We start from the raw sequence: 22,662 nt of genomic DNA on the forward strand, positions 1-22,662 counted from the left end.
CCAAATCATCGGGGAGTTTCATCAGGATTGGCGAATAGGCCCCATCATCTTGATCGGGTCGTGTTGAAGTAGATTGGATCTTGTCCGAGTGGTTTGAAGCCAACTCGGTGGAGATGATCTTGGGGTAGACCTCGGCCGAGTTCGGGATACCGAACGGGGCGGAGATCTGGCCTCTTCCCGACTGGTTCGAATCCGAGTCGAGGAGAGAAATCTTGCCGAAGTCGTTGGTGATGAAGTCGAGGCTGCCGAACCGGGACGCCTGCCCAGGAGGGAAGACGAAGTCGTTGATGCCGGAAACGAAACCCATCTCACTAGTCGGCGAAGAACTTGACGCTACCCCTACCTGGCGTGCCAACTGTCGAAACAAGATTTCGGCAATACTAAAAGGGGGTGGCTATCAAGCTGGAAAAGTGGATGGGTTTAGAGACATGGAATTTTATACAGGTTCAGGCCTTCTTAATCAAGAAGTAATACCCTACTCCTATCCGGGGATTGATCCGCCGAGTGTATTATTGATCGTATGATCTGAAGAAAATCGTGCCCCTCAAGGCACCCGGACCCCTCCTTATATGGGAGATGGGATCCGTATTACAAAATACAGTCCATATCCTTAACGGAATAAGTAGTTACAGATAAAATACAATCGTAACCGACTAGGATCTCGGGTATTTCCTTGACATACAAGTTTAGAATTTAACCCGAATCTCTCTAAAGATATTCTATCTATACATGGCACCCCACGCCCAGTCGGCCTATACATGCCGTGTAGGTATGGGGTATCCATAATCTCCACACCCACTTTATTAAAAAACAATTATATTTTGATAATGCTATTTATTTGACATTATCAATCTTTAATAAGGTAAGATGTGAATGAGAATGTTTAGTTTGTGTTCTTACAAAAGTTTGGTAAAACATTTAAGGGTCTTTTTGGAGTAGCTTAAGATTTTGAGAAGAAGCTAGCCGGTGAGAATCTGGAGAAGCTGGGAAACTCAGCTTCTAGCTTCTAGTTTATTTTCTAAATTTTACATTCTTAGAATTTGGATAAAAAGCTGGATTGTTTGGGGGAGCTTCTAGCAACTGAAGATTCTAGAAGAAGCTGTAGCTGCTAGAAACTCCCCCCAAACATACCCTAAGAGTGGAAAGTTCCAGAATTACCAAAATTTAGTAAGTTTGTATCGACAATAGCATGTTTACGGCTGGTTCACTTTGCTACTATTTTCAACCATACCTTTTTTTTTTTGGCAAAGTTACCAAAAAGTGGCTATATTTAATTTATTGCCAAATTTCAGTAAGTACATATGAAATCTTGTCAAAATTTGACAACCTTGCCAAAATTTTGATAACCTTACCAAAATTTGGCAATGCCAACCTTACCAAAATTTGGCAATGCCAAAACTTGGTAATGTTGAAAATGGTAGCAAAGTGAACAAGCCATTAGTTTGTTGTCTTATCAAATTTTAACATGGTTAGGTTCCTTGTGGTCGAATCAGTCCACCCAGATTTTATGTGCTAGACACGATATGTGTGCTCTCATTTACGGCTATTTTTTTTAGTGATAGGAGATGTACCTATCGACAGCAAGACGTCTGTGGTGATTTCGTCAATCTCAAGATACGCCGATCCAATCTTTCGAATATACTTACAGAGGTAAAGTGTAACTGTGTATTTATAAGGATGAGTGTTCGTTTGTACGTATGGAGATTCGTTGTACTAGACGACGTTTCGTTCCAATCCAAATTTGTTTTTCATATTTGGGCGGATGTACTGCTCTCACCTCGAAGGAAACAGTTCGCTCACCCACAAGGCCACAACGCAGCGCACGAATCGCGGCGCCGCGGGCGCTGGCCTGCCTGCCTGCCTCCCGGCCGGCTACCGCCCGATCGACCGAACCGCACACCCGAACCGTCCGGTGGGGCCCACCTCCCTCCGGCCCCGTCTTTTTCCCCGCCCCGCCGCGCGACTTTCGTCTCGTTTTTTTTTTCTCCTCCTTCCTTCTCCCCTCTCCTCACGCCGCCGCCGGCCGTGTCGCCGGAGTCCCAACGATCCAGGGGCTTCTCCGATCGGCAGCGAGACGCGCCCTCACCCTCGTCCTCGCCGCCGCCGCCGCCCCATGAGACGACGTCCGCTGTGAGAGCTCCCCTTCCCTTCCTCTCTACCCCTCACTCACTCCCGCGGCCCCGCACCGTTTGTTCGTTCCCTTGCTCCGTTGCGCGCCTCGCCTCTGGATCCCACTAGGACAGTGTCCTGATGGAGAGTGGAGACCTAGGGCTCAGACATCGTAGCGTGTTCCTTCTGCTACTTCGCTTTTGTGCTCGTTGCTCCCCAAATTTTGAGCTCTTCGGCTTAATTTGAGGTTTCCTACTTTCCTCTTTCAGATGTAGTAGTAACTATCTAGCACGATAGCTATGCTTTTATTTTGGAAATTACATCTCATGGGGAGTGGTTAAGCAGGCCGAAATTCCTGGATTTTGTAAACTGTATTAATTTGAGTGCTTGGGCCTGAAATGCCTGCCGTGACTATCGTCGGCATGATCGCACTCATCTGGGTTGCTGTCATCAGAATATAGGCTAGTAATTTGTTTGAATTGCAAATTTGCAATGATTCACTGCTAGACCCAAGACCCAACAGTTCTTGCAAATGACTATTGTGCTGACTCTGATTTATGCTAGTACATTTCTTTTCAAGCTGTTCGTGTTCATGGATATACCCATGGTGTAAGAGGGAAGTATTATTTTTCCTCATTCATCTTGATTCTTCAAATAACTGAAAGGCATTAATAACCCGTGACGGATCAATGCACTACTGGAGTAGCTAGGGACTTACCTTTCTAATTAGTATGTCCATGAAATAAGTTTATCGTTGATTTTGTTATTGCCTATTACTATTTTTAAGTAAATTCAACTGAAACTAGTTTTATAATTTGCCAATGGTGATGTCTGATGGGAAATACTTGATGATTTTTTTTATAGGTTTACCTCTAAAACACAATGATGTCAAGGTCTGCACTGCTTATTTTTCTGCTTTTTGTACTTATAGTCACATCCCAGCTTGAATGGAAGCAACAACTTGTTAATGAGTTGGAATCTACGTCTCACAAGCAGAAACATATTTCAAGTAGAGGAGAACTTGTCAAGGAAAAGGTGAGCTACTCTCTGTAACTGATATATTTTGACAGACTTTGCTGCATTTGAACTATTGAACTTAGATTTCTTATTTGTATCAACTGTTGGAATAGAGACAAGTTATTTTTATTTTGCAAATTCACAAAATTGCTGCGCTGGCTGAGTTAAACTTTCTTGCAGATAATCTTATCTCAAGAAAAGATGATTCGGCTATTGAATGAGCACATCCAGAATCTTCAGCAACAATTGCTGCAATGCCGTGTCAATAATAGGACGGCCAATTCTTCTGGATCTTCTTTGACATCATATATTGGTGAGATCCAAAGGCAGCAGATGATGGATGATTGATAAGGCGAGAAGCCGACGAACCATGTATAACAATCCAGTGGGATGTGCGATTCCAGATCGTACCGGTAGTCATTTCTCCTAGAAATGATGTAGTGTTAGTCTGTATAGAATAGTGATATAGTCAAAGCAAAGGACAAGGCTTTGTCGATTAAAAGAACATTGGTTTAACAGGATTAAATTCATTTTCTTTACTCATAAGTAGACCTTTGTATGTCTATTCAGTTATTTTTTTTAGAACACATGTCTATTCAGTTATAATTTACATATGTGTTTACAATGTAAGCATTATGTTGCTTTGTTCATAAAATATGTTTTTTCTATTGTTTTATTAAAGGGTAAACTGTATTGAAACTGCTTGTTAATTGTTGAATGGGTGGTACTGTTGCAGGACTGGTGAGAGCCTCATCGTTTGGCTTTTTTCGTAATAAGCCAAAACGGCTTATTAGAGAATAAAAATGAATTTGTAGGTAAAACTTTTATATATGTGTTCTCGGTGACTTAAAAAGCTAATGCTGAAAAAGAAACTACGTTAAAAATATCTCAAAATCAATATCAAAATTAAGTTTGAAAATTCAAAATTTGGCTTTTTCTTTGGCTGAATAGGCTATCCGATGGGAGCCTGATTCTCTATGTAACTCTTTGGGGGTGTTTGGGGGGGGGGGGGTGGTGTGGAGACGCTCATGTTACTGATTACTGTAATTGTGAATGGTCGTGCACATGCAGATTTTAAATCTGTGTGATATAGTGTAATAGTAACACAATTTCTCGAGGGCACATCCTCACATGTTATGACCGACTTCACAGTTTGCCAAAATAGCACTGATGTGTTCGTTCATATGTGGGCACACCAGTGATCTCTTTTTTGGCAAAATGTGAATTTAAGCGATGGTATACGGGCATTTCCACCTAATGTTGTTTCTTCATTAGATGTTAAATGCAGGGGATGCATTTGTAGACGGAGGAAGACTTTGTACACAACATTATCCTCAGGAAAATATTCCATACACGGTGGAATTCAGTGCTATGGTATCTGCAGGCACCAGGACCCCAGGAGGGCAAATGTACTACTCCCTCTGTCTCACTTATTAAGACGTAGTTAAACTTAACAAAATCTTAAAAATTAATTTTTGACTTTAAATTTTTCATATACTACAATATTTATAGCAACAGGGCCTTTGCTGTTTACAGTGTGTACTACTCCTGTCAGCCAGATGCCTGTTTGGTATTCTCACGCCAACTTCTTATATTCAAGTCACTCTAAATATGAGAGTATTAGTATAACCTTCAATTTATTTTGTCATATGAGTTTATAGTTTAGTGTTTTCGATATTTATTATCAGCTTCCGATCGATATCGACATGCTTCCGTCTGTATAGTCCGTTTCCTGTTTTCCGATATTCTCAACATCGTTTTCGTTTTCAGCTTTACCTTTTTAAAAAAAATGGTTATACAAATGATTGATATGTTTCGCGACGGTTATTATCCCTTGCCTCCAATGGCGCTTGTCGCTGGGCATCGGGCAAGGCGGCCTTCCCGTCACCGGCGATGCAAACGCCAACGTTGTCGGCCACCTTGGCCAGCCCAGCAGCCTCCACGTGTCAGCAAGGAGCCTCTCGCCCCGGTCATTTGGCTTATTGATGGAATAATTTACAAACGAAAAATAATCTGTGAATAAAACTTTTACATACGTGTTCTTAGCAATCTAAAAGCAAAGTCTAAAAAAAACTTTGATTAAAAAATCCTCCAAATCAACTCCAAATTTAAATTTAAAGTTGAAAATATAAATTTTGAGTGATAAGCATAAGAGAAAAGATGAGGATGTATAGTCGTGGGCTTGTGGTGGTATGCTGGTAGCTTAGAGCATCTCCAATAGCCTCTCCAAATCGAACTCTTCAACATCTGATTTAGCTAGTCAAACTACATGCTCACTCCAACATACTATCTATTAATCCTCTCCAAAATAAAATTGGACCCACATGTCAGCCTCTCTCCCCTCTTCTTCCTCTCTCTCCCCCCTTCTTCTTTCTTTTTCCTTCTTTTCCCCTTTCCTTCCTTCCCGTCGAGGTGTCGACCACGCTATTGCTGACGGCGGCTGACGCATGGCGCGCGGTGGTGCGGCGACGCGGGGAGGCTGCCGGATCTAGAGGCCGCCGCTGGCTTTACGGTGACGAGGCGACGACGGCGGACGAGGTGGGAGGCGGCAATCGATGGCGCCCGACGACCTTGACATCGACGACGGTGCCCTCGACGACCTTGATGATGACGCCCCTGACGACCTCGGTTGCAGATGACAGTGGCCTCGGCAGTGGGACGGAGGGGCGGCGCCAGCGGAGGTTGGGCACCAGCGCGGCGGATGCCGAAGGGGCGGCGTCGGCAGAGGGAGGGCGCCATCGTGGCGGAGGCTAGAGGGGCGGCAAATCTGGGGGATGGGGAGAGAAATTGCGCGATGAGGAGGAAATCGCGATCTGGGGAGGGGGAGAGTGTACCGGATGGCTTGGCCAGCCAGTTAACCAGGCTGTTGGAGTGTGTTTTTAATCCAAAATTGCCAAAATTTAACTTGAAGAGTGGGATAAGGAGGCTGTTGGAGATGCAGAACCTGTAGTCCACGTGTAGCCAGCGCGGGGAGAAGTTTGGCCAGCCAGTTAGTCAGGTTGTTGGAGTGTATTTTTGATCCAAAATTGCCAAAATTTAACTTGAAGAGTGGGATAAGGAGGCTGCCTGGACATGCAGAACCCGTAGTCCACGTGCCTGTCGTATTCCTTCGCTGCCATGCACGTCGTCTATGGTGTTGCACCGATACCCCACTCACGGGCGAGTACAACATCCAACTGTGAAGTCCAAGGCGACATCCGCAGCAGTGGCGGACGGCGGTACGACACTATTTCAACCCCATTATTTCGCTTATTCATATGCTTATCCAAATCGCTTATTAGAAAATAAAAAAATATTTGTGACTAAAATTTTTATATTCGTATCCTTATATACTCAAAAGCAAATGTTGTAAAGTAAACTACGATAAAAAAATCAAATTCAAAATTAAATTCTAAAATTAAAATTTTGGTTTATAAATATAAGTATAAGCCAAACAATGATGCCCTTTGCCTGTCTGGCTTGGCAACGCCTAGAGGTACAAGTGTGAGTGAGTCCCCTTGCTCTGCTTCTTAGAGGTGGGGATCACAAGTGTACGAGCAGAATAGTGTACTACCTCTATTCTAAAATGTACTAATATAGGATTAGGAATATGAACATTATAGGATGTGTGTAATCTAATTCTCGGTTTCTACATTTTGAAACGGAGAGAGTAAAGTTTTCTATGGGCCCATTCCGACAGATCTGGGCTTGGTTATTGGCCCGGTTGCTCATACGGCCCAGAGTATGGGGGCCTTCTTGGGGCTGAATTGAGGATGAGTAGGGGCGCGATCTGACCAAATTGCCGCCCCAAGGTGCGGCGGTGGGGGTGCTCTTCCGCTTCCGCAGATTGCGAGTCGGCTCATCGCCCCCTCTACTATTCCCCATTCCCCCCAATTCTGAATCCGATCGAGAGTGTGCTCAAGCTTCCACCGCCCTGGTTGCATCCGCCGCTTCCCCTACTCGGTACCCTCTCTCTCTTGAAGTTTTTCTTCGAGGAAACGTTTCTCGCTGTGAGTCCGATCCTGGTGCATGGTTCGAATTTTTTTTTCTTCCTGAATTTCTTTTGGGCCGCAGTTTCGGCGGTGTTGTGTTCCGTTCATGATTTTTTCCATGTGCGCTACAGATTTGGTTGCGATGTTATGTTTCGTGTGCTTGGTTAAACCCTAGGTGGAATTCAAGAAGGGGTAGAGCCATATCGAACCCTAAATCTTGGCCTGTTGAGTTTAGTCATCGCGACCATTTTCGCAGGCTGGCAGCCTGCCAGCGTTGCAGTCCTTGATCATGCGCTCATTTTTTTTCTTAAAAAAAATGGGCTGTTTTGATGGATATAAACCTAGATTTTGCATATCGCCGGTTCATTCCGTGTGACCTCCTTCACGTTTCTACTCATAAACTGATGCCTTACAGTTTTTTTTTTTCAAACCAAGTCCTAACTTGAGTCTGATTTTGCACGCAGGTTGAAAGCTTCAGTAATTCATCTGGTCAGCACAAGGTAAATGCACGTTCTTCTTTTGCAGTTTTCACACGGCGGCCGGTGTGCCGATGGATTTCTATGCTCTAGCATTTTGCAATTGGAGCGAGATGCTTGCTTCATTCTTTACAAACATATGCAGACAACGTGATTACCGTCTCAGGATCAGGAATTCAGGATCTCTCTCTCTCTCTCTCTTGGGGGGGGGGGGGGAGGGGAGGAGTTGAATGTGTTGTTTACTTCTGTACCATATGTTTGTTGCATCTGTCTTTACCTTTTGTGTGGTCTGCAAATAGACAACTTTGTCTTGGTGTGCTTGCAACTTTTAATCCATGGCAACTGGGACAATTAATATCGTGAGCTGATGATAAGGTAACTTTGTAGTTACTACTCCCTCAGTCTCCAAATTTAGCTACTTCACCTCCCTTATCTCAACCGATCACATCCATCTCTCATTTAATTTTTCCACCTACTTCCTTATCTCAACCAATCACATCCACTCCTCATGGTCTCATTTGATTTCAACTCTTACTTTAATCTCCGTGAAAAACTCCATAAGTGTGTATATCTTGGGATGGAGTGAGTACTTGGTGAATCGCATACTTATCGGCATGATGGAGTAATGGTGCCATCATTTGTTTTTACAACACGCTTATAAGTATTCCCAAAAAAAAACAACACGCTTATAATTCATCTTTTTCCCCTCAATATTAGGAAGCCCTTTCATTGGCAGTTAAGTACTATCTTCGTCCCAACATGAAGCATTTCTAGATATGATCATGGCTAGAAATACCGCCATTGCCCTAAGATTGACAGTTCAATACCGTCACGGTGGGAGGCGGGAGTGCTGCTCATAGCGACTCTCTTCTCGAACTCTCCAGACCCTAGGTGCCACTTATCTATTGTCCTAGGGCAACGGGACTATCCACTAGTTTAAGCAATACTACGGTGGTGATTCATGGCGTGCACACGCTCATTCGAATTTCGAGAACCAACGTGATTTCTAGCAAATTTCTGTAAGAAAACGTGTTCTCACAAATTCCCTTTTAGGGCAGAGACGGTGATCCAACACAAATTCCCTGATCTAGTAAGCCATTTGTTGTCTTTTGGAAATTGGCTGTGCAATAGTGCATAGGATCAGCATGTATGCTCGTACTTAATTACATCCCTGATTCCACATGAATAGCTATGTGAATGCCACTTGCTCCTATTACTGTATCACTAGCTAAAGGTCCGTGTGTTGCAACAGATATTATAAGAGACAAAGCAAAAGCAAAAATTACAAGTTTATAGTATAGTTAGTTGATTAGCTATATAATATCATCTCCAAAGGCAACCATACTGAAATATGCTGTTAGTTCACCTCTTTTTATCCTCTTCGTCTATTTTCCCAAGCCATACGGTCGGATAGTACAAGATTGGACGCTTATAATTCATCCGTGGGTGGCAGGTGAATTTGAAGGTTTTATATGTAACCCCTTGCAAGTTCTAGAATTAGCAATTCCAGGACCATTTAACGTGTTGTGGGGACATTATGCTTATGGTTCCACATGTCAGTTTGTAGTGTTGGAGGCAGACTCGGACACCATCGCCAGTATCATTTAAAGTACTATCATCTGTATGATTATGAGATTCAGAGGTTATTTGCCATATTCAACATCTACGCGTTGCGCGTTTTCTGTGTATTGATTTATGCTTCTCTATCTTTTTGAAGTGATTTGTGTACAATCTACATCAAGCTCTTCGGAAATTGCTAGGTCACTTCAATCTGATTTCTGGAGCGATGCATTGTGCTAAAAAGGCAAAGGTGGAATCACAATCAGCTGAGAGTTTAGATAGACTCAGCAGCCTACCTCCAGAGCTAAAAGTCGCCATCCTCTCGAAGTTGAATGTCGTAGATGCTATTAGAGCCAGCATCCTATCAAGTGCTTGGAGGAATGTGGCAACTTATTCTGTTCGATACGTATCGCATCTCAGGCACATTACGGTCCAAATTTACTACACTGGTAGATCTGTCACTGTTGCTCCACAATGGACCTCTAGTTTCGTTTTCAATTTGATGTTTGAGGAGTTACCTTAATGCATATGATAGGTGGATGCACATGCTGTCAAGGAAAAAACCAAGTTCCATCACAATCGAGTTTTCCTGTGGGAATTATTATAAGATTCCATCGTGCCTCTTCTCTATCAGTGATTTGGAATATCTACGGATAGAAAGATGCATCATCAGCTTGCCTCGGCAGTTTGAAGGTTTTAAGCAGCTAACTGTTCTGAATCTGAAATATTTCTCCTCAACAGACAGTGACATAAATAATCTGATCTCCTCATGCCCTCGGCTGAATACATTGCGTTTGAAATATTTTAAGGGTATCAATCGTCTCCGAATTCAAGCTCAGGCAGTACAGGTTTTAGAGGTTAAAGGGTCCTTTGAAGACTTTCATCTGCATGCACCTAACCTGTCCAATGTGTATGTTACACTCAACAAAACAAAAGTTGCAGACAGGAGTAAAAACTATATGATGCAAGCTTTTGTGAGCCTAACTGGAATAGAAGCACTTGTTATGAAAAGATGTATGGTTGCGTTGCCTCAGACGTTTGAAGGTTTCAAGCGGCTATCTGTCTTGAATCTGAAATATATATACTCAACAGACGCTGACATAGCAAATCTGATCTCCTCATGCCCATGGCTGAAAACACTGCATTTGAAATATTTTGAGGGTATCAGTTGTCTCCGTATTCAAGCTCCGGCACTGCAGCATTTAGAGGTTCAAGGGAATTTCGAAGACTTGCATCTGCATGCACCTAATCTGTTGTATCTTACACTCGACAAAACAGAAACAGAACAATGTGATGCTGTTGCGGGTGACAAGAAAAATTATCCCAAGGAAGCTTTTGTCAGCCTAACTAGTATAGAACTTTCTATAAATGGCCCTTCCTTGACGGTAACATATTATTAATTTTGTGCTATTAAACTATCATGCTGATTAAATTTTATTGATAATTCTTATTGGTTTTTATTCTGATGGTAGTATCTATCGGAAGGGTGCTTGTTGACCAAACCCCCAGGCGTGCTTGATCGTCTGAGGAAGGTTAGTATTGGGGAGTGCTTTTGGCACTGGACAGGTCTTGGGTGCTTGTTCAATTTTTCGGAATGCCCCTATGTTGAGAGAACTCGAGATACAGGTATGCCTCCCTCCACTCTCCACTCTCCTGCAGTTAACTTGCATTTCTTTCCATCCATAATTACTAGGCTGCATTGCCTCTTGTGTTCTTTGTGGTTTTTGTTAATGTCTTTACTAGTTTTTTGCTTCTAACTTCTACAGAGCTTCTCTCGACCGGACGATTCTTGGAGTCAGCCAATATGGGATCATGATCAGACGGAGATCAAAGAGCCTACCTTGCATCACCTCCTGACGGCGACGATCACCGGTTTCGTGGGGCTGGAATACGAGGTTGATCTCGTTAGGCTGCTCCTGAGATGGTCACCTGCATTGGAGGAACTGAAGGTGGTCAGGGACGACGAGGATGTCCTGAACGATGCGTGCATGTGCGAGTCTCTTACCAAGTTACTGGCTCTCCCGAGGGCTTCTACCAAAGCCAAGATCATTGCCATCTGATCTGATCCTTTATACAGCTATATACCTCATGTTATTGGCGTATTGATGTTGCTCGTGGCAGAAGTAGTGTTTGCTAGTGAGAATGTGTTGTCCTGGGATGTTGGGAGTTATGCTTGCGTTAAATCTGAATCTTTTTGTTGTCTTTGAATTCAGTCTGTTTTTCTCATTCAAACGAGACTATATGCCCTGGTTCAGAATGAGTGAATGTTCCTGGTTGGAGAATTATCATGTCTCTTGTGTTCTGTTAATTAAACAAATAGGAAATTGGCGTTATGGGCTCGCTTACTGGGCCTCGTTTTTTGGGCGCGGATCGCTCATACGGCCCAACATTGTGGGCTGCAATTGGGACGAGTTGAGGATTAGTAGACCAGACGACTCCCCCGAGGTGGTGGCGGCTGGCGGTGCGCTTCGGCTTCCGCCGCTTGCGAGTTGGTGGCTCGCCCCCTCTCGCTCTCAACTCTCTCTCTCCCCCGAAATTCCGAATCCGATCGAGACGAATCGAGAGAGAGAGAGGCGCCGCGGATCCGGGTAAGCATGCTCGAGCTTCCACCGCGCATGGCTGGTCGCATCCGCCGCTTCTCCTAGTAGATTTCTTTTTCTCTCTCTTGATGTGGATGCTGGTGCATTTTTCCTCTGCCATTTCTTTTGATTTTTTTTTTTTTTGGGGGGGGGGGGGGAGTTTTGGCGGTGAGGCGGAGGTGCTCCACTCATGATTATCTCCATGTGTGCTCCAGATTTGGTCGTCTTTGCCTTCTCCTACGTTGCGATCATGCGATGCTTCGTGTGCTTTGATTAAACCCTAGGTAGAATTCAGAGAAGGGGTAAAACCCTAACCAATTCTATTTCCTCGCCTATCTGCGTTGTAAACTTCTTCTTTCTTTCTTTCTTTCTTTCTTTTTTTTTTTGCGGGGAAAGCGTTGTAGAATTGTGGTCGTGGTCCATGTGCTCAACCTTTTTTTTTTTTTGAAAAAAATAGGGTGGTTTTGTTGGATAGAACCCTAGCTTTTGCATATCCGCTGATCCATTCCGTGTGACCTCCTTGCCGTTTCTGCTCGGTCCCTGATAAGTTGATGCATATTTTAGTGGTTTTTTTTAACAACCAAGTCTTAAGTTGAGTCTGATTTTGCTCGCAGGTGAATGCTTCAGTGATTAATCTGGCCGGCACAAGGTAAATAAATGCTCGTTATTCTTTTCCAGTTTTCAGATTGGGGGTGTGCCGATGGGATTTCTTATGTATGAGCATTTTGTGATTGGAGGAAGATATGCCTGGTGTTTGCTGGGAGTTGGGAAACTAGGTGTAACAACTAACAAGGTTGATGAGTGATGCTTGGGGGCAGTGTATGGAGTTATGATATTGTGTACGTTTTTCGTTTAATAGGATTATAGGAACAATAATTTGAATGTGCTGTTTAGTTTGTACCATATGTGGTAGCTATCTTGACCTTTTGGTTTTCAAATATTTTCTGATGTATTTATCAGCATGAGGTACTGAATAATGGTGCCATCATTTGTTTTTACAGCTCACATATAATCCATCCCTTTGTTTCCCCTTGATGATAGGAAGCCCATTCATTGGCAATTTACTATAATTTTCTGAACTCAATCAGTCGGTTAATCTAACCAGAAACAGAGACCAAACTCTATTGTAGCATATCCAGTAGACCATTTTTTACCATTATCCTAAATTACGCTGAGTTAGGGCAATAATTTTTTTAAAACTTTAGTTGAACTCGTGGAAGCTCAAGGGTTAATCTCAAACTAATTTAGGTCACCACCAGAAAGACATATATACATAACCCATGCATGGAGGGTACCTCAAAGTATTCTTGAGTTTTGGGAGTGGTAAGTTTAACTGATTTGATTGGTATTACTAAGAGGGTGTTCATGCAAGCGTTCATTACCTTTGATTACTTTTAAAGATCCAATAGACATAAAAAAAATAAACCTTTAAAGTTTGAGCAATGTCATGGTAAACGTTCATTGTAGTGAAATTAATGCATAGTGATGAAGTTCAATTTAACGTGGCAAGAAAAGAATGATTATAATTGTAATATTTTGTACATTTTAAAAAGTTGCCAATCATTAAGTGATGCTATCGTTTTGCATTATTTCTTTACTTATCACTGAATTGTTGTGCATAGTTCTGAAGGAAAATATACTTGACCCTGCAGATGTCATTGCACATTGGGCGGCTCAGTTCACATGTGCGTCAAAGATATCTTGAACATCTTTTCCAGAGGTTTGGAAATTGCACAGTGAGGCTGAAAGATGGATATGGATTTGCGGTCTTTGATTCTAATGATGATGCAGCTCGAGCCATGCGGGCACTGCAGGGGAAATTTGTTTGTGGGGAGCGCATTACTGTTAATTGGTCAAAACAGCAGCCCAGATTTTCTAAGGATTTCAGAAGTTCAAGAAACATTGAGTCATCTCACCAGAGGGCACCCAGAGTCAGAGATGGTAATATTAGGTTCAGGGATTCTTTAGCTCAGAAGAATCACCCTGCAAGTCATGATCAGGGTCACAGTCCTGATGTTGCACCAGAACAGAAATCATCTGATGGTGCATTGGAAAAGAAATCTGATGAAAAGAAATCTGATGGTGATGTTGAGGATTTGAAGGATGTGAGGGAAACTGTTGGTCAAGATCCAGTGGAGATGAAGAGGAATGAAGATGTTACAAGTGATGCAAATGTAATTGAACATGATAGATGGGAGGAAACTGGAAAAGGGAATCCTGGTAGAGATGATGATGATTTTGACCGTTATGAACCTTATCATGGCTATGCCAGGCAAGAAGAAAGAGCAGAGGTTGTCAAAGCAAGTTCTCAGGAGACTTATCATCATAGATTTTCTTCACAGAAGTCGAAAGAGTATCCTGCTGGCCATACTGCTCATGATTGCCCCCAGAAAACAGATGGAGGATTCGAAGCATGGAGAGATGCATTGAGTAGGCAAGAAAGGCTGAGAAGATTTGGGTCTCCCTCAAGGAGGCAACCAGATACTCGTGATTGCTCTAAGAAAACAGATGACAGATTCGAAGCATGGAGAGATGCATTGAGTAGGCAAGAAAAAGGTATGGTGAGGCTGAAAAGATTTGGGTCTCCCTCGAGGAAGCGGACAGAAGAATTTCGTGTTGATAAGGTGGTAGAAACACATCGTATGGTACAAGATGGCAGGAAACAATTTTCTGATAGGACTAGCCACGCTCACAGATTGAGTAATGTTTCTAGAGAGGACAAAAGGCATACCCGTTGCAGTGAAAGTATACCACAGACCCCCAAGGAGTCACGCAAGAGAAGCAGATCTAAAAGATCCCGTGGGTCATCCCTCTCTTCTGACAGGAGTACCTCACATTCAACATCTAAATGTTCTCGTTCAAGAGCACATTCCCCATCTCATTCTGCACATTCTAGTTCAAAATCATTTCAGCCAACTCAGCCTGAAGGTTTAAGATCAATGGCAGTATCAAATGTCAGTCCATTGCTGGTGTCTGGTTCACCACAACACAACTTACCATCCACAGCGGAAAACAAGAACTCAGATTTTCTGGTGAATTCTCCTTTGGAGGGCAATTTAGATTCCAAAACAACAACTGGACTCAAGCATACACGTGGTTACCAGCAAGATATCAAAGATTCAAGATTGAGTGGAGAGTCTCCAGTTATTCCACTCAGGTTGAAAATCCAAAGGAATGGTGAATTGCCTGTATCTGGTAAAGATGCTTATCTGGATGGTTACACAGAGACCAACTTGAATAATAACTTGGTTTATGATGACAATGTTGCTGATGGTGTGCAAGTTCAGAAGACCAATTCTGAGGACGCTTCATCAGTGAAGTCAAGCAAGGATATTCTGGTGAAAAGTGAGAGGAGCAACTCTTTGAAGCTAACAACAAATGAAGTGGTCTCTGCTCTTAAGCACAATGGAATGGAAGCACGTGGTACAGATTTATTGAACCAACCTGTAGAGAAGTACTTTGGTGCTGCACGCCTATGGCCATGGGAAGTCATTTATTATCGGAAGCTTAAAAAGGGTCCAATTTCTACAGAGAACTACGCTAAGCGACTTGAGCAGAACAAAGAATATAGTATTGTAGATCGGTATGTCAGAAGCAGCAGTGGTTGGTGGGAGTGCCACTAGAATGCCAGACTGGTGGTATAGATAGATGCAGTTGAGGCTTTGCGTGTATGCTGCTGCAGGTACATTTTGAGGATGACAAGGTTTGCCTTCTAATCAGTCCATTCCTAGAGCTCCATGAGTGTAAGCAGACCCTTAACTATGAGAATTATTAAGTATTAGGTTCTTTCATTAGTATAATTTTGTTGAGTAAGGGTTTGCACAATTGCACCTAAGTAGCTTATTCTGCCACCAATATTATGCTGTTGCATGGTCAGTATGTTTTAAGTTGTAATGTTTCAACGACTCGCCCCAGTGAGGTACTTTGGATGGCCAACAGGTAAGCAAAGATGCTTATTTTATACATGATTTTTTGGGGAAAAGAAACAAGCCTCTTGTTTAGCAGTTATATAGAGGAAAGGTTCTCTCTGTAGTTTATGATTTCCTTAGTACTCCCTCCCTCTGGTTTCATAATTCTTGACATTTTGGACAATGATATGGTCTCCAAAATATATCTTTAACTATGTTTTCTCTATTATAATATATACAATAAATAAGTATATTTTTACTTTTATTATAGTACTTATAAGACAAATCTATATATGTTGTTTTAGTGTCTTTAAACTTAATATTTTAGAAGTTATTGATAGTCAAAGTTATAAAAGTTTGATCTTAACCTTATCCTAAACACCAAGACTTATGAAACCGGAGGGAGTATGACTACAATTATTTTTGTAATCAACAACTTCCATACCCCGCTAATCGAGCTGAAATATTACAGTGATGCCACTTCGTGATAGATTTCATATGCAAGATGTGCTCCCCCGGCTTACAAGCTTTTGGATAGGACCAAGAAATTCTTCGCATGTTTGAGTCGTCACTGTTATTTTTGTGTAGCTGAATTGGAGTAGGTGATTGAAGCTTTGCTAACTGGATTACCTGTTACTTTTATGTAGCTACCCTATGAGGATTATGCCATTCTGGCTGGACACATGAACTCCATAATATCAGTACCTTTATTTGAGTCAGTTTTTGGTCTTTTAATGTGACTTGTCGCTGATGTCTCATCGTCGTATCCTGATATTTATATTGCTCTGATCTTCTTGGGGATTCCATCTAGACTTTTGCATGCGTCTGGCTTTATATTTCTCCAAACGGTGTGATAGCCAGTTGTCCATGACGACAGAACATAAATTTGGGTTCTTGCATATCAAACGCTTTATTTTTCCCCGATCTGCATCGAATGCCAAATCACCATCATGTTGGGTAGATGTTGAATCGGATGTTTTCCTTCTTTTCGTCTCCTTTCACGAGGAGATTGGTATGTGGTGCTAATTGCAATTCTCCCAGTTATTTAGCTCCTCCTGCAAGCTGCTGCAGCGGTTTTGGCCTTGCTGCCTTTCTGGCGTCAAAAGAAAAACTTGTTTTTCTCTTGCCTTGTTTAAGTTGGGTTGTTAGCTTCCAACCAGGGATTCTATTGTCGTTGTCACTCTTGGGGTTTTGCATGCGCATGTAACTCGTTTCCAATCCATTGGTTGCTATGCTTTGCGCTACGGACAGTCAGTCATGCTGACAATTGGCAGCTATGGATTACGACGTTAATCACCCGTATTTATGACAGGTGGTGAAAAGACAGTGGAGCTACCGGTCGTGTAAAGGATTAGAAAACGAATGAAACAATGGCATATGGGGGCTTAGCGTAGCAGAGCTGCTGATCGCAACGCATCGTCACTGCAGGAGCTAACTGCTGATGGCTGGCTGTCACAGTGTCGATTACACTCTGTTTCAAAATAAATCAATCTGGAATGTGAAAAATCTGGACAGAGAATATGTTCAAATTTATTATAGATGTATCACATTCTAGTCAAGGTTGGCTTGTTTTGGGATGGCCCTCTGTTAAAAAAATTAACTTAGAATAAAATATAATATTATCTAGTACAATAAATCTGGATGAGTATCTCTAAATTTTTGTTTAGATTAGTTATATTAGATAATGTTATGTCCTAGAAAATATTTTATAGGTTTTCTTTGGATAGAGGGAGTAAGTAGAAATGGTATCATTGGCCCTGGGCTGGTTTCCAGATTTTCCTGAACAATATTTGAATTTATGTTGATTTCATACTCTGCTATAGCAATATTCATCTAAATGATTAGGTCGTAATTTGGATGATGTGCATGTTAGTAATAACTTACAATATTGTTGTACGAAGTAGTAACAGAGAGCTGAGGCACATGAATCTATCGTCCGTGGCAAAGTTGACCAAGGCATCATCGTCATTAAGGTCATGTACAGCGTCATCACGACGCTCGCATTCAGATGGACGCGTACATGATGATACTACTACTTGTAGTGACGGAGGTTGTAATTAGTTCGGTATTGATTGTGCATTTGCACTAGCTGGGTCCTCTCCTCCTCATGCCATAAAACTCTCTCTTCTCATGCAGACATGCACACTACTACTACTCTTGCTACGACCATGACCACGACTATTCAACTGTTTCTCATTTACAACCAGCAAGGAATTTCCTCGCAGTTCATCACTGCTAGGGGAACAGTTTGAAAACAGATGCATTTCATGGAATTTTTGCAGGAATTTCGGGGTCAAAAACTGTTCAACTCTCTCTCGCGCGTGATATTCAGACAAGATTTGTTCCTGTTGGGACGACGAAACAGATTTGACATGCGTTGCATATATACGATGATGATGAACTACTGCATGCTGGGATCGATCGAATCGATGATACTACGTGTGATAATATATAGATTGATGCTTATAAATCATGGTTATACTGCATAATCTGCAGAGGATCGAGCTGATTAATCATGATACTACTGCTGCTAATTGAGAAGAAACTAATGGGGCCTAGAACTAATTAACTGTGATCATCATCAAGGTGAGATTTCTTCTTCTCGTTGTTCTTCTTGATCCTGAATTCCTGATGCCTCTGCGCGATCAAAGAAGCGTGTAGATGCTTCTCCTCGATCTCTTGCTGCCATCATGGTCATGGCCATGTTCATCCCCTCCGGTGGCGGCGGCCGTCGGCGTTGATGCCGCCGCCGCCGCCGGCGTGGAGGAAGTCGAGGATGACGGGGCTCCGGCACTTGGGGCAGCGCGGGTCGGCCTCGGCGAGCATGACGTAGAGGAAGCAGCGCGGGCACGCGGCGAGCACCATCGACGTCGCCTCCGGGCTGTCCGACCACTGCAGCTGCCCGCCGCCGCCGCCGTGCTGCTGCCGCAGCTCGCTCTCCGACGACAGGCACGAGCTCGGCGACGACTCGTCGTCCGCCGCCGGCGACACCGCGCGCGCCACCGCCGGCAGCGACAGGTTCAGCTTCAGGTCCAGCCCCCTCGTCATCCCCCTCCCGCCGCCGCCGCCGCCGCTCATCACAGTCACCGTCACGTACTTGCCTCGCCTGCAAATTAATCCATCGATCCATGAGCATAAACAAGGCTAATTACTGCTTAATACTACTACTACTAAGAGTGATTAATTAGGTCTAGAGAGAGAGTAAGGGAGATCTTATGTAGTACTTGATAGTCTTTTGTGATGAACTGATGATTCTCTGAAGATTTTTTCAGCTAGCTGCAGAATGACAGAGATGAGAGGATGTGGTTCTTGTGGGGAAAGAGGGATTGGGCAAGTAGAGTATTTATAGGGGGGAAATGAGCATAGAGAGAGAGGGTCTCATTTGGTTCTCTTTAAATGATTGTGCACTATGGATGAGTACTTTGATTTGACTATTATACTCATACAAAGCAAAATAGCTAATACCTTATGATTAATTTAGTTTTAATTATTATAAACTTAAAAAAGAAATTTATTTTATATTTTAAAGTAACTTCTATACATAAAATTTTCACACAAAACATACTGATTAGCACTATGAAAAGCGTGCTAGCAAAAATCGAGGTAAATTTTGTATCTTAATCAGAGAAGAACCCACCAATTAAGACACATATTTTTCCTCGATTTCCGTTAGCATTCTTTTGAAACTGGTAAACGGTTTGTTTCTTGCAAAAATAATTATATGTAGAAATTGTTTTGAAATATCAAATAAATTCCTTTTCCAAGTTTATAATAATTAAGAGTCAATTAATCATGTACTAATCACTTTCTCGTTTTGCAGACCTAACTTCATCTTCATCTTTATTGAGTAGAGTAGTACTGCAGCTGTTTATTGCTCACGTTCATGTTTCTGTCTATTGAGTAGAGTAGTGAATGGCAAAGGAAGGAAGAGGAATAGAGGATGTTGAACCTGAACAGGCTTACAGGCCTGGTGAAGGGAACTTCAGACGAGTGCCAGTTGGAAGGCCTGTCACCCGTGTGTTGTGTGACTGTGTGTGCCTGTGGTGGACCATGTGTGTGTATGGTCACACTCATCATGGTCATACGATGCATCCTCACCACAGAAATTCTTTCAGTCTCTGGCCACGAACCAAATAGCCCCTTAACACGATTGTAGCACTGTTTCGTGCTATTGGTAATAAGATGTGATTATGAATCAAACACCTTCTAATACTATCGGTAGCATAATTTTACCATATAATTATCTAATTGTAGGACATAGGTTATACTATGTTGGATGATATATGTTCTCTTTTTGTTTATTGATTGATAGCTCCAGCTAGGTTTGGAAATTGGGCAGCTTGCTAGCTAGCTGAATTAGACTGACGACCTCCGACCTTGAATGAGGCCCATCAATGGAATTTATGGGTTACAGTAGCTCCAGGGCACCAAAGTTAATGGATTTCAATGGCTGATGGATCGTCTCAGCTCTCCTTTACGTTAGCTTCTCCAAATTAGCTAGCTCATCCCTTCAATTCATGCTATGTCTATCAGATCAGCCACTCCAGCTAGCTCTTAACGCCAAGCAACTTCTTTTTTTTGAGGGGATGCCAAGCAACTTCCAGACCTCCAGAAATGGTGCAGACACAAACCTCTGCAGCTTAACAGTTACTCCCTCCCTCCTTTTCTAATTAGCCTTCTCAATCTATATCAATTATATAAAATTCATTTCGGAATTTTAGCAACATTATATATATATATATATATATATATATATATATATATATATATATATATATATATATATATATATATATATATATATATATATATATATATATATATAATTAAGCTTTTCCACTAAAATATAAATTAAAGGGTAATACATTTATTTTCATGTGAGGGGCAAAATTGTCTTTTTGATGTGATTTGTCTCGAAAATAATAAAATAATAGCTACAGTGTTTCCTAGTAAACTACGAGTAATTTTTTTACAGTGCTCTATAGTTGTTTCAATTTTTTGAGGTGTCCAACAATAAATACCACAAACTTTAAGTGTTAATTATGTAACAAATTTTTCCATACCAAAATATTTTATGAGTATATTGCGTTTAGGGCCACCTTTTATTATCAAAGTTTCATTTTGGACCACCCTTTAACACATTTTTTCACTTTGGGCTAGGTTACTTTACCTTTCTTTCACTTTGGACCACCCCATAAACTTTTTAGGAATATATAAATGACTTTTCCAATTTTAAACACATCAGCAACCCGTAACCCAGTAATCTTTTCCAACTTACACATGCAATTCTTTACAATATTATAGAGTAGATGTAACTAAAGAAAATAATTTTGGGTGGTCCAAAGTGCACCAAAGGTAATCTTACCTAGTCCAAAGTAAAAATATGAGCTAGAAGATAGCGTAAAGTGAAACTTTGGTAACAAAAGATGGACCAAAGTGCAATTAACTCATATTTTATTAACGACCAAAAAATAATTTATGAGTAAAATTTTTATATGTGTCGTTTGCGACTTAAAATTCAAAGTTTTTACAGGTGTTGTTTCTTTGTAAGCCAAACGATGAGCCTCCATAATTGCACATCGATGCAGCCTTGTTGCGATATACATGAACACCCTCTTAATTTATTGCAGACAGCCCTCAACCATAACTACGTACACGGATCATCACGGTCGAAAATATGGCCTGCTCGTCTGCGAAGATCTATAGTCCTTGCAGTGAAAAATCGGTTTTAGTATTGTTTGTCCAGCGCGATAATCAAGCAAGCCTAGCTAAATGCTGATTGACAAATCCTGAGAACAAATCTCCTAGTAATGTATAAATTATGTAGCCTGTTGCTCTTCTCGTAACTCAAATCTCTAGTAATGTATAAAAACAAATCTGTAACCTGTTGCTCTTCTCTCTTCTAATTTATCTTCTTAGGCCATCAGCAATGGGTGCCTTCGACCCGTCCCCTCGCAAACGGCCATCAACTTTTGCATCTGAGCCGTGCCCCAGGCGAGACGCGCGTTTTCTCCCAGAGGGACACGCCCCTCGGCGACTTTTGGCAGAGCAACCAGGCAAGGAGCCATGTTGTGCGCGTCGTTGCTTGTGGACACCGCTCCCCACACCCATATTCCCTTTCCACCCTTGCCAGAGCTGGAGGCGGCGCTGGCGAAGTGGACGGCGACGAGCAGAGGCGGGGAAGAGAGGGGGAAAGAGCGGATCTAGCGCCGGCGAGGTGGATGGCGATGAGTGACGGGAGGGAGAAAGTGGGAGAGAGAGAGAGAGGCGAGCGGCGGGGCGGCGACGGCACGGCCGTGCCCCGCTTGCTGCTGGCCGTCGGCCCCCTCACGCCGCCGTCCGGGGTCGCCGCCGCCGCATCCGGGGTCACTGCCGCCGCCTCCGGGGTCGCCGCCACCACCTTCCATGGGAAAGAGCGGCGGGAGAGAGAAAGGGAGAGAGAGGCGGCGACGACGGGCGACGGCGAGATCCGCCCACGACGCGCCGGATCTACCGCCTCCGAGGTCGCCGCCGCCACCTCCGGGTAGCCGCCGCATCTCCCGGGGGACGAACCCCTCGGCGACCTCATCCATCTCCGTCTTGGCCTCCTCCGCGCGGCGCCGAGAGAGAGGCAAGTGGCGGTGGTGGCGGCTGGGGAGGGCGAGGAGGGAGGTGGCGCCGGCGCTCGCGGGAGAGAGAGGGAGGGGGGAGGACGGCGATGTCGCCGAGCGGAGGGAGTGATGCCGGCGAAGAAAAAAGAAGAGGAGAGGAAAGAGCGGAAGAAAAAGTGGAGAGAGAGAGGGGGGAGAAGAGAGGGGTAGTATAGGAAAACATCTAATGTGGGTTTTTTTGTTAGGACACCCATTGTGGGCTTGAGTACCTTCATCTAGTTGCTTCAGATTTTGAGGAACTCATCTAAGGGTGTCTATTATTGCGAGCTAAGTTCCTCTACGAGTGTCCTCAGTTAGTGAGGACACTCTAGGAGTGGCTCACATTGTGGATGCCCTTAAATTATGTTTACAGCTGACTTATAGTTGTACCCGCTTTGAGAAGTCAAACCTCC

At 42.9% G+C, this 22,662-nt stretch overlaps 4 protein-coding genes across 6 annotated transcripts; 3 read left to right on the forward strand and 1 right to left on the reverse strand.

Moving 5' to 3' along the window:
* The first annotated feature begins 1,973 nt into the window (after positions 1–1,973).
* On the forward strand, positions 1,974–3,807 carry LOC4329570 (uncharacterized). The gene is made up of 3 exons (XM_015768464.3): positions 1,974–2,130; positions 2,974–3,144; positions 3,307–3,807. Exons 2-3 carry the CDS (start codon positions 2,992–2,994, stop codon positions 3,472–3,474), a joined length of 321 nt encoding a protein of 106 aa, XP_015623950.1. The 5' UTR covers positions 1,974–2,130; positions 2,974–2,991; the 3' UTR covers positions 3,475–3,807.
* A 3,111-nt stretch (positions 3,808–6,918) lies between these two features.
* Positions 6,919–11,415, forward strand: LOC107277579 (F-box/FBD/LRR-repeat protein At1g13570). The gene is made up of 7 exons (XM_066307155.1): positions 6,919–7,068; positions 7,562–7,597; positions 9,291–9,582; positions 9,875–10,518; positions 10,606–10,665; positions 10,700–10,759; positions 10,900–11,415. The coding sequence occupies exons 3-7, from the start codon at positions 9,360–9,362 to the stop codon at positions 11,191–11,193; spliced, it is 1,281 nt and encodes a 426-aa protein (XP_066163252.1). The 5' UTR covers positions 6,919–7,068; positions 7,562–7,597; positions 9,291–9,359; the 3' UTR covers positions 11,194–11,415.
* Positions 11,416–11,583: 168 nt separating this feature from the next.
* Positions 11,584–16,339, forward strand: LOC4329571 (uncharacterized). Of its 3 annotated transcripts, none has more exons than XR_001543704.3 (4): positions 11,584–11,721; positions 12,327–12,361; positions 13,365–15,651; positions 16,093–16,339. XR_001543704.3 is itself a non-coding variant. In XM_015771080.3 (3 exons), exon 3 carries the CDS (start codon positions 13,365–13,367, stop codon positions 15,333–15,335), a length of 1,971 nt encoding a protein of 656 aa, XP_015626566.1. In that variant the 5' UTR covers positions 11,584–11,721; positions 12,327–12,361; the 3' UTR covers positions 15,336–16,339. The 3 variants fall into 3 exon arrangements, 1 of the variants encoding a protein (XP_015626566.1); XR_010739380.1 differs by having other exon boundaries at positions 13,365–15,455; XM_015771080.3 differs by having other exon boundaries at positions 13,365–16,339.
* Positions 16,340–18,043: 1,704 nt separating this feature from the next.
* Positions 18,044–18,933, reverse strand: LOC4329572 (protein GL2-INTERACTING REPRESSOR 1). Its single transcript, XM_015771082.3, has 2 exons — positions 18,845–18,933; positions 18,044–18,726 (listed from the first exon to the last, which is right to left on the reverse strand). Exon 2 carries the CDS (start codon positions 18,696–18,698, stop codon positions 18,327–18,329), a length of 372 nt encoding a protein of 123 aa, XP_015626568.1. The 5' UTR covers positions 18,699–18,726; positions 18,845–18,933; the 3' UTR covers positions 18,044–18,326.
* Positions 18,934–22,662: the final 3,729 nt, after the last annotated feature.

Source organism: Oryza sativa, chromosome 2, assembly GCF_034140825.1.
Source record: "Oryza sativa Japonica Group chromosome 2, ASM3414082v1".
NCBI lineage: Eukaryota > Viridiplantae > Streptophyta > Magnoliopsida > Poales > Poaceae > Oryza > Oryza sativa.

Excerpts from the sequence above, each read along its gene's own strand:
- LOC4329572 (XM_015771082.3), bottom strand. The coding sequence starts at position 18,698 with ATGAGCGGCGGCGGCGGCGGCGGGAGGGGGATGACGAGGGGGCTGGAC.
- LOC107277579 (XM_066307155.1), top strand. The coding sequence starts at position 9,360 with ATGCATTGTGCTAAAAAGGCAAAGGTGGAATCACAATCAGCTGAGAGT. Across the intron at positions 9,583-9,874 it reads GGTCCAAATTTACTACACTG|ACAGTGACATAAATAATCTG; the intron begins GTAGATCTGTCA and ends TCTCCTCAACAG. Across the intron at positions 10,760-10,899 it reads TGAGAGAACTCGAGATACAG|AGCTTCTCTCGACCGGACGA; the intron begins GTATGCCTCCCT and ends TAACTTCTACAG.
- LOC4329571 (XM_015771080.3), top strand. The coding sequence starts at position 13,365 with ATGTCATTGCACATTGGGCGGCTCAGTTCACATGTGCGTCAAAGATAT.
- LOC4329570 (XM_015768464.3), top strand. The coding sequence starts at position 2,992 with ATGATGTCAAGGTCTGCACTGCTTATTTTTCTGCTTTTTGTACTTATA. Across the intron at positions 3,145-3,306 it reads GAGAACTTGTCAAGGAAAAG|ATAATCTTATCTCAAGAAAA; the intron begins GTGAGCTACTCT and ends ACTTTCTTGCAG.